Genomic DNA, 12020 nt, shown 5'->3' on the forward strand with positions numbered 1-12020 from the left:
GGAAAGCATTAACCGTGTATTTACATGTCCAGGGCTTAATAGTATTGTTGATTTTCTGTCTATCCTTCCAGTCAGGGGTTTATTTCTTTTGTTTATATCTGCATTTGAGCCCGATGCTATCACGTTAGCTCCGTAGCTAAAGTGTTTCGCCGATGTATTGTCGTGGAGTTAAAAGTCACTGTGAATGTCCATTTTACGTTCTCGACTCTCATTTTCAAGAGGATATAGTATCCGAGGTGGTTTAAAATACAAATCCGTGATCCACAATAGAAAAAGGAGAAAGTGTGGAATCCAATGAACCCTTGTACCTAAGTTACGGTCAGAGCGAAAAAAGATACGTCCTGCACTGCACTATAGTCCTTCACTCTCACTTTCCTCATCCACGAATCTTTCATCCTCGCTCAAATTAATGGGGTAATCGTCGCTTTCTTGGTCCGAATCTCTCTCGCTGCTGGTGTAAACAATAGGGAAATGTGAGCAGCACTCCAGCTTGTGACGTCACGCTACTTCCGGTACAGTCAAGGCTTTTTTTTATCAGCGACCAAAAGTTGCAAACTTTATCGTCGTCGTTCTCTACTAAATCCATTCAGCAAAAATATGGCAATATCGCGAAACGATCAAGTATGACACATAGAATGGATCTGCTATCCCCGTTTAAATAAAAAAATATCATTTCAGTAGGCCTTTAAGTGTGATGTAATTCTTGATTGTTGGGGTATTCTGATTAAAGCAAGCCCCATGCATGTTATAATAAATTTAAAAAAGTTGTATTTAAAAAAATATAATAATAATATGTTTTAAGAAAAGATTCAATTTAGGCTGTAAGAAAGTCTACTGGTTGCTCTCTGCCAACATTTGGACCACTGGAAGATCCAAGAGGAATATCTCTTCCTTCCTTGGGCAACTAAGCAGTAGTCAAACATCTGGCAATACTACGGAGATGACCTTTCCCCCTTAAACACAAAATGGGCAGCCACTACCGTCCGTCAGCCACCCTACTCACCCCTGCGAGTGCCTATAAAGCTATTCTGGGAAAGTTGAGGTGACGGGAAGCTTGCCATTCCTCACTAAGGTGCAAGCCAGAATTATGAGGCAAGGATACAAAGATGTAGTCATCCATGTATCTCTTCTTCAGGTTTTCCACAATGGCGTCCTCGTTGATCTTGGTGAGCAGCACCATGTCGTCCACCCCGCTGATCTTGACATTGTGGCTCTGCCAGTGGTACCCGTAATGACCACGGCTCCCCTGAAACAAAGCACACATAGCGAACAATGGTTAGATGGGCCATAGGAGGCCTACAGGATGACTATCATGAGTAATGGCTTGGCTCTAAGGCACATAACACATAAAAGAAATGCAATATTAATCTCAAAATGTGAACATTTTGTAACTGCAGTGTGCTCCTTTTTCCTCTTTGTGTGAACTATACTTGAATCCAGCTTGTATCCACATCCAAACACAGTTTTCTTTTGAGCTGACTAAGTCTCTGGAGATGTGAGGTCATCCATCATGTGCTATGAGTCACCTCTGTGTCACTGAGTGTGGCTACTGTGGGAGAGGGTCACAACACGCTGCAAGTACTCGGTTTCTCCTGGATGGAGAATGGAGAATCACTCAGAGCATTCAAAATGCAACTTTATACTTCCTGTGAGGAAGTGTGGTGAGGAGTCAGCCTATTATACTCCGAAGCAAAATAAGCTACAAAAAAACAAGGGTACAAAGATAAATATGTTTATTAATATGTATTCATACAGCAGCATATGGAGAGCTTTCTAACATTTTGACACTTTTGCTGTACATACTTAAAAAGGTAAACAGGAATTAACTGTATAACTCAACGGATGTAGATGTAAAATGTAGAAAAGTAGTTAGAAAACAATTTCTAATTAAAAAAAAAACACTAATTAAACTTTCTGTTTACGAGCAGAAAGAAATGCAGTAGGGAGTCACAGTAATTAACTCGATAGAGCCGGTGTGCTTTTAACATCTAACAGGGTGAATTTAGTCTTTACAAGAAGAAAATAAACCACTTTACGGACTGGGTGATGGTCGGAAATAGTTTCAGTCTATGGGACAAGGCCTAATTAGTCTTCCAAATCACACCCTATTAAGATGTTTTAATTCCTATTTTTGGTCGCAGCAAGTGGAAATGCAAACTTTACATGGTAAGAAAATAATGTACATTGGTTAGGGTTGCAATGATTAATTGATTATTTTGATTTAAAAAAAGCTTGATTTATATTATGTTGCTTTGATTATTTGTTTAATGAGGGTAAGTAATTAAATCTGGACTGCATGGAGTGCCTGGAACTCACATGGACATCGTTTTAGCATGGCCGTTGCGATGCAAATGAGCGCCAATGAGAGCAATGCTGTGCAGGTGCCGATATCTGTGTGGCGATGAACACAGATATATTTATACACACACACAAACCGGTATATATTTTTTAAAATTATTGCACACAAGTTAAAAGGGCAAATTTCAATAACGATGATGTGCATTTACTAGAAAAAAAGAACAAAGGTTATGTCAAGCAGAAAAAAGGTTGTTCAACTATTTTCCCTAAAATATGCATTGAGAGTATACAGTGTGTTTTATCCAATTACTCGAGTATCCATCCCATCCATTTTCTACCGCTTGTCCCTTTCAGGGTCGCGGGGGGTGCTGGAGCCTATCTCAGCTGCATTCGGGCGGAAGGCAGGGTACACCCTGAGTAATCGAAACAAATTAATCAATAGATTACTCAACTACTAAAATAATGCAGCCCTATAAGTGGTACTTCAACTTACCCGAATTAGCGAGTATTTTTGGATACGAGCTGTCTTTCAGCTTTTTAATATGCTTTAAGTTATGAGCATGAATTTGAATTACGAGTATATTGTGTGCCCTTGCCAAAGAAAGAAAAACTAAAAGTAGACAAGGGGGAAGAGAATAAGAATAGTAACTGTTACGTCAGCGTGCTGTGGCTCCCATGCATTCGTGGCGCCCATCTTTCCTATTCAATGTAAGCAATAAAATTTGTAATCATACATGCTCAGGTGCTCAAAAATTCCCCCCTCTAACAGACAAGACAAATCGATAGATATAGACAGACAGATAGATGGAGGTAGAGTACAGACAAAGAGATAGAAATATATAGATGAACATACAAACAAAATAGACAGATACTGTAGATAGAGAGCTAGATAAACAGATAGAGATAGATAGAACTAGACAGACTTGGTTGTCCATCAAATCCGTTGATAACGTCCTCTTATGACTTTAACGGTGGACTCTGATTGCTGTTGAGTCCAATCCTGGAGCCGCGTACTTTATTGCAGGTTGGACATGTGTAGGTTGTTGTGGTGGTGGTCCTGGCATCTCTGAGTGTGTTTTTCCTGATACAGCACTGTTCCCGTCTGGCAGTTCGCTCCCTTTCCAGGTGGAGAGTCCTGTCATAACAGTGCGGCCTCCAGAGATTAGCAGTGATGACCTCAAGGTCCTCTGGCCTGATGTTACATTTCCTCATTGAGATCTTCAGCTGCTCTTTATACCTCTTCTGCAGTGTAGTTGGCCATATAATACTCTGCAGGGCAGCCTGTCTGGAGGCATTCGAACCCCATGGCCGAGACAGCGCAGCTATTGTTGGTTGATCGTGGCCTCTGCATTTCTGCAGTAGGTCTTTGCAAGTATCTCTGTGTGAGGCACACAATACTGCCAGGTGAGTCTGAGTATTCACTGCAGGCAACCTATGTAGAAGTGCTTCATTGATTTTATGTGGCGACTATATGTGACCCTATGTGTAGACAGGTAACAGACGGATAGAAATAGAAGTAGATATACAGACAGACAGATAAATACACACATATTGATACAGGTATAATAAAAATAGACAGATAGAAATAGATATTTAGGATGATACAAACAGACAGATTGATAGACAGATAAACATATAATGTAGCTGGCAGCCCATCAATTAATACAAGCACAGTAACATAACAATGATTTATGTGTACAGAGTACATGCTTTCAAGTAAAAGAAAGCACACACTAGGATGACGGAGCTAATGTTTCAACACTGGTGGCTAAATTATAATATTAGGAGTATTCAAAATTCTTATTCAAAACTAAACATGTTTAAGACCCGGCATGGGTAGTCGCATCCACAACAGCCAACTGGCTACCATTGGTACAGCTTTTGAATGACAAGTCGTTATTAAATTTGCAAAAACATATATCGCCGGACACGTAGAAGTAATTTGTGAACTGTTTATAGTTAGTTTTGTAGTTTTTTCGCACATGTGGGTTTGGGGCATACCTTCCCGTTTTTGCTAAGAAATCTTGTTTTTTGTCCTTTCCCAGCATCATGATTTTTCCTGGATTTTGCTCTCCATGAAAATAAATTCTCACCAGTACCGCTGCTACTACAGCACTCGTGTCTGGTCGACTGAAGCTTTGGCAACACTCGACATCAATTGGGGCAACACGCGCCCCTGACAGCAGCCTGGCGAGTTTCGTGTTCTGTGATTCAATCAAGTCAACAATACGACATAGATGGATGCACATGTTCTACCAAAAATCCAAACTTTGCTAAAAAGCTTGACAATATGATCTAAGAGCAGGAATCTTGTCACACACTTCCTCATATAGTCTGAAAGATGTCCTAACCATAAGTACTGAGAAAGACCCAGAATTGTGATTTTATATTCATCAATGCAATATAACAGGTTTTCTCAGTAGGAAGCCGATGCATAATATATATATATATATATGTCATATCATCTTATGATATGACATGAGGCAAGCCAACATCTGTTTGTCAAGAGTTGATAGCGCTTTGGTTTGTGAAATTATGTTCTGAAACAAAATGTCATGGATTTGAGTCCTGCACAGAGCACAGTTTATCTATAAACCCTATTTTGCTCTTACTCTTCACTAATTAATCAGTTATTATTATTCCGCCAACTGAAACCTTTTTACCATATCTTGCAAGAAATTTGTACACGTTCATCATAACAGGACACACGGAAATTATCAAAGACCATATCAAGTATGCTGCGCAGGTCGTCAGTCATATTGGTTTTTAGGTCCCATTTTGTAGGGGATTTAGGCCAGTTCCAAAATTTCTTTGGTTTTTCTTGTCTAATGTGTTTATTTTGTCTGTAATGTGTCGTGGGCCAATAAATAACGAGCTGCAGGTCTCAAATGGACCCCCGGGCTGCTCTTTTTACACCCCTGAGCTATTTGTTCAATGATAAATGCCAAATCGCTATTATTAGCTATGAACACATGAAGCTAATGTGTGTTACATACGGACGTAGGTCAAGTTGTTACTTACTAAAAACTGTACGTTGCTTACAACACATTGGAAAGTCAGCGCCCTCTTGGCATTACCGTAAAGGTTGGAAACAGCCGCTTTAAATGCGTTCCAACGTTACGTGTTCTGTGCATAAATTCAGTGTGATACATTGCTCTTCTCTTTGTGAGCAACATTATTATGTCACTAACACTTTAAATTATGAACTAATAAATGTTGAGCATGTGTTTTGACCCTACAGACAAAACCAAGACTAATTTATTGCTCACATCACTAATTGACAACAGATAGTGTGTGCATGAGAAAGCTACTGAATAAGTGGGGGCGGGCGGAAATCAAGTGTGCTGTAATTAACCTGTCTGGGCTAAAAAAGTGCAGGATCATGATGGGAGCCGTAGTAAGTAACAAGCTGCACCCGCATGTAGGAGGTACACGTCAAATGCAGGAGAATACTTTCATGTGTTTTGGGACGCTATAATGAGGCAAGAGGACTGAGAAAATAGTCATAGGGAGTAGCTGGCCAGGAAAGGAGAAAAGCGCACACACTCAAGCAAGGATGCCTGGGAGGTGCCTGGATTGACTATGCACCCGTACAATCTGTGTAGGGTTAAAGGTTGTAGCGCTCACGTGTGATTGTGTTGATGATTGTGTAAAGTCGCCACTTTACTACCAAATTGTCTGCTGTTTTTTTTATGCACAGTATGCAGCAACTAAAGAAATGTAAAATACTGATGATAATGTATTTCTGTTTCCTGACTACTTAATGAAGAAAGTGTTTGATATTCAATAAGCAAAACCCTTGCAAACGTATCTGACTTTTTAACCTAAGTTTATACAAAGGCATGCTAGCGTCAGTTGTGATCCATAAGTCCAGGCTGTCCCCTTCATGCAAATACCATCACCATATATGGAGAGCTCTGAGCAGAAGCTGGCTCAGCTAACAGGAAATGGCTGGCTTGGATTCAGTATCATAAGCGGCACTTTTCCCCTCATTTCTTCCTTCTGTGCTTTTCCATCCCAGTAGCTGACACACAGTCCAACCAGTGTTTTGTCTGTGAGAATGAGCCAGACAAATATGGGCAGCCCTCCTAAAATTAGAAGCAACTGATACCGCTAATCACTTTGTGATGTAATGGCAATCTTGGGGAACAACCCCTCTAGGGAGTTGCAACAATAGAATCAATGAGGAAATGCTGGCCAGATTGAGATTGTAGTGACAAAATAGTTTGGCATATGAACAGCTAAACAAAACACAATCAGATACTCATTTCTCCTCCTCAAGACCCTGAAAGTTGCCTAAAGTACTCCAAAAGATTCCTATAGCGAGATTAATGTTGGATAATCCTTATGTGAGGTTAGTCGTGCTACCTAATGAATGGCCTCTTTCAACCTCTATGAACGGTAAATTGTTTTTTCTTGCTTTTCTACCTTCAAAGTATTCAAAGTGCTTTGACACTATTACCACATTCCCCTACTGATGACAGGGATCAGGAGCAACATGGGGTTCACTATCTTGCACAAGGATACTTCGACATGGTCACATGGACTGAGAATTGAAGCAGCAGCATTCGGGTTGGGAGAAAATCACTCTACCACCTGAACCATGCTGCCTTGATTGATCTAGTACCCACAACATAAAAAGGATTTCGCAGGGTTTTTTTGTTTTTGAATTCGCGGCAGCTTTTTCAGGAAGTTGTGGCAAAATTTGCATTGTTTCGAGGCTTTTTTGAATAACATAGGATCTTGAATCAACTTGTGATTTTAATGTTGATGTGATTTTAATGTTAAAGCTAGTGTTTTAAATGTTACTTGTAACCTTAACCTCAAAAAACAGAAGACAGCTACAAAAATTGGAAAACACTATATTGATGTTTTATTAATTTTATACTGCACAGGCTTAAAAGTAGACACCAGATGGCTAAAAAGCACATACTCACAGATCAATGTCAAAATTCGGTATGGTTTTAATTAATCATAACTAATAACAGTAATAATTAATTATAATCAGAGAAAGAAAAACCACAAATACTTTCTTATAGTCCACTGTTTGCTCTGTCGTCCACAAGTTGCAGACATTTTTCATGTATATTTTACGCTTGAAAGGTGTTTGTTCGTCTTAAACATTCATTTATATTCTAACACATTTACCCACGCACGGTATGAGCATTTGTGAATAGTTGAGAATAATGCATAGCGGTAATTTTTCTTGGTAAATAAGAGACGGTAAGCAATTATAATCACACATCATCGTCTGTGTCATGTAAATGCTGCTCTTTGCTAGTTCAGCATTGCAAATTACATTATGTTCATGATTGTTTTAAATAAAATGTTATGAATATAGAAAAAAATCTATAAATACAGTAGAGGTAAACTAGGAAGTGAGCACACCGATGTGTTGCTAAATGTGGATATACTACATTACCCGGAAGGCTTAGCGCCTTGGACAGTAACAGGAAGTAGGTCTGAAGTATGCGGGAAGGACGACAATTGAGCCATTTAAGCAATAAAAAGTTGATATACTGTAACATATACTTTGTCATTCCGGCTTCGTCTAGTGAAAATGATGCTAATTGGCCAAAATGTGTGGAGAAGTTGCGGGAATTGGGAAAAGTTGCGAGGCCCCGCATAATTTGCAGGGATTGGTTGAATTGGGGGGCAGCACGGTGGGGTTAGTACATGTGCCTCACAATACAAAGGTCCTGGGTTCGATCCTGGGCTCGGGATCTTTCTGTGTGGAGTTTGCATGTTCTCCCCGTGACTGCGTGGGTTCCCTCCGGGTACTCCGGCTTCCTCCCACCTCCAAAAACATGCACCTGGGGATAGGTTGATTGGCAACACTAAATGGTCCCTAGTGTGTGAATGTGAGTGTGAATGTTGTCTGTCTATCTGTGTTGGCCCTGCCGTGTGGTGTTGTCCAGGGTGTACACCGCCTTCCGCCCGAATGCAGCTGAGATAGGCTCCAGCACCCCCCGCGACCCCAAGAGGGACAAGCGGTAGAAAATAGAGGGATAGATGGATGGTTGAACTGGCACGATCCCAAAATCCTGGAGGGACTGATTAAAAAGGTGCCCCATTAGCAAAATTGCATTTTCAATGACGTAATATTAATAATGGAATCTAATACGTGAGATTATTTCTGATCTCAATTTACCATCGCTTTTACAATTACTAATTATATTAAATAAAATTTGCTCATCAGTCCAGATAATTTGTTTGGCATTAAGGACATGTCACTCACCGCTGTCTCACCACACACGTACACAAAAGCAGTACCAAAAGAAACAACTAAACAATAGCTAATGTTACGTATTCAAAATTGCTGTCATTAGCTAACAACACACAAAGATAATGTGCGTACATGTGTTATACATGGGCTACGTTAGGTCATTACATACTGAAAGCCGTGAGAAGGCAGGAAAATGCCTAAAACAGTAAAGAAAGTTAGCACCCCTAGGCATCCGCGTAAAGGTTGCAAACATTTCTTTTAATTATTGGACCCAACCAGATGCAAAGAAATTATGTGCCTCCACACTTTTGTAGTTCTACTTAGAAAAAAGTTTGGGTGACCAGACATCTTTTAAAGTGTGTGAAAATGCTTTCTTAAGAACGTATGGATCCACTCCACCACATTCATCTATTTTTGATGAGCTCTTGCTTGTGTATTCACTTCGAAACCTTTATGACACTGACGTGCGCAGCTGATGCTTAATATACGGTAGCTGTATTGAAACCCAGCAATAACTGATGTCATGTTCTTCTTCCATAGACCAAAAACTAGTTGAAACTGAAACAATGCTGCCCCTGCTGATTTAGACAAGTACTATACTGATTGCTTCAACAATGACCCCAGTCCTAACAATTAATTTGTATGCCCATCCTATGCTTTACCTAACAACTAACTACCTGTTTTATTCTTTTAACAATTACTATACTTGATATGTACGGCAATTGGCTAACAGTAGGGATATAGAGATTATGTCAATTTCTAGATTATTTGCCTCACTGGTAATTTATAACAAGGCTACTGTTGATAGAGTCAAGGATTAATACCACACTAATCCAATTTGTAAACATATCTCACGTATAAAAGGGTAATTCGCTTAACAATGGATTTTAAAAAAGTACATACATTTTTTGTTTAATTTCTTTCAGAAATCTGGTAACACAAAAAAGTAACAAAAAGTTAAAACCTCAATGGTTTCACATATTGTACTGATTTAAGTTAATACTTGCATACATTAGATCAGAGTTGGGCATGGTCTCCATCAAAAACATGATTTTCCTACCGACTTCTTGTGCATCCACAGACCCATGTTTTTTCTTGTGTCAAGATGACAACACTGGTGGCTTGCTTTTAGTGTGAGTGACATATGGAGATCAACAAATAGAGACATGAACTTTGCTTGTAATTAGCCAACAATCAATCATCGGGGGGACTCAATGGTTTCACATATTGTACTGATTTAAGTTAATACTTGCATACATTAGATCAGAGTGGGGCATGGTCTCCATCAAAAACATGATTTTCCTACCGACTTCTTGTGCATCCACAGACCCATGTTTTTTCTTGTGTCAAGATGACAACACTGGTGGCTTGCTTTTAGTGTGAGTGACATATGGAGATCAACAAATAGAGACATGAACTTTGCTTGTAATTAGCCAACAATCAATCATCGGGGGGACATCAGTGTTTCCCATAAACTGCCAAGATACCTGTGGCGGTGGGGGCGTGGCTATGGGCGTGGTCACCATGACATCATCGTGTAATTTGCCTAATTTACTACAATGATATGATTTTCTCTAAAAAGGCTCAAAAAATGTATACTTACTAATTAATAATAACAGTTTTGTTTTAAACGTCCATCCATCCATCCATCCATCCATTCATCCATCCATTTTACAATATAATTACAACACTTTATGTACATATTTATATACAGATTTGAACAATAAGTTATTCACTGAAATATATTTATTAATTGTGGTTCTTACAAAAAATATATCTTATAAAATATAAAAGCTAAAATGTCTCTTAAATTTCTGCCCCTTTAATTAGTGCATACTAAATATACAAACATACACATACACATACTGTACATATACATTCACTGTACAAACATACATATACACATACTGTACATATACACTCACTGTACAAACACATATACACATTCTGTACATATACAAGTACATATGCATACATACACTCATGCACATAATCACGTTTCATCAAACATATATTAACGTTGTTGCCCTAGGGTAAACCGGGTAACACATGGCACACTGACAAAGCTTAACCTATTGTTACTATAACAATTTACAAGGTTAATGTAGGTTGCTTCTCTTTCTTCCCCTCCATTTTTCTGCATTCTTTCGTATCTCAAGTTATCATTATGTACAGGTATATGTATTGTTGCATTTGAACAACTGTATTGTTGATAATAAAGGTAAAGTATTGGTATTGTTCATTATCAATAGCGCTATTTCTATTGGTATTTGTATTGCTCCATTTGTAGGGTAATAATGCTCATTGTCATTTCTGTATTGTTTTTTATTTTCGCTAACTGCTTATTTGCTATTACTTTTACCATCATATTTGTACATGTCGTATTTGCTGATGTTGCTCTATTGTTGTTGTTGTTGTTGTGTTTGCTGTTGTTGTTTTTGTCTCTCTATCTAATCCCCCTCTTGTCCCCACAATTTCCCCCTCTGTCTTCTTTTTTCTCTCTTTCTATCCCCTCCTGCTCCGGCCCGGCTGCACCAAATGATAATATAAATACATTTAATAAAGTCAAATACAAATAAGCCAACAAGAGAAGTATCCTACACTTCTCTTTTGTAAATTAAATCTGAACAGCCGATATGGGCATCTACATATTCTATATGATTTGCCTGAGAAGCTGGACAGGACAAAAAAACAAAAAAAAAATAATAATAAAAAATGTTTTTAATTTGTGGCGGACGTAATTATTTCGTGGCGGGCCGCCACACATAAATGAATGTGTGGGAAACACTGGACATGAAAAAAGTCCTATGTCACTGTTGCTGTGCAGTGTGGCGAAAAAGGATGAATGTGTTCCAATGCTGTGGGAAATTTAGACACTCATACAATGTCTAAGTTTAAGACTATGTTGTAGACTTTAAACACGTCTTCCAAAAATATGTTGTAGCACATGACTTTAGCGACACAATGGGACAATGGATTGCTTTTCAGCACCGGAGCAGGAATATTGGGATTGGTTGCTCAAAGGCACCGTGGGCGAGGCATACTATCCCTGTCCCACTTCTAATGTGTTAAACCTGAAGCCCTGTGGACTATCGCCACATTCTTAAGCACTCAGTCATAAGAGGTTACACAAAAATGTAACACATAGAGAAGAAATTTAGGGGCTGATGTCAAAGTGAGCAGGCTGCAAGTGCTTTGCTCAAGGGCCCATCAGAAGCAAAGAAGTAGCAACTTTCCACCTAATAGTGCCATACCCAGAGAACGGGCAGTTGGTGTTAGACACATCATATGGGCACAGTATACAAAATGTGTTTTTTTAAAGATACTGTTGCTGTTCCATTTGAATGGACAATGTAGAAACTGCTCTTTTTGGTACATCGTTCATGCGTAAGGTTATCAAAACAAACTCCTAACCTGTTCACATTTTCCTTGGTTCTTCTCATAAATTTTCAGGGTTTTGAGTCAAAAACTAGAAAACATTAACATTTAGGAGACT

The 12020-nt window shown here is 39.0% G+C and overlaps 1 protein-coding gene across 2 annotated transcripts in view; it reads right to left on the bottom strand.

Moving 5' to 3' along the window:
* Positions 1-12020, bottom strand: part of myo1ea (myosin IEa) — an 89899-nt gene that overhangs the window by 60796 nt on the left and 17083 nt on the right. For both annotated transcript variants that reach the window (XM_062027842.1, XM_062027851.1), the window contains exon 2: positions 1103-1246. In XM_062027842.1, the coding sequence (XP_061883826.1) occupies positions 1103-1246 (144 nt within the window). The remainder of the gene's footprint in view (positions 1-1102; positions 1247-12020) is intronic.

The sequence above is a fragment of the Entelurus aequoreus genome, linkage group LG02 (assembly GCF_033978785.1).
Source record: "Entelurus aequoreus isolate RoL-2023_Sb linkage group LG02, RoL_Eaeq_v1.1, whole genome shotgun sequence".
NCBI classification, from domain to species: domain Eukaryota; kingdom Metazoa; phylum Chordata; class Actinopteri; order Syngnathiformes; family Syngnathidae; genus Entelurus; species Entelurus aequoreus.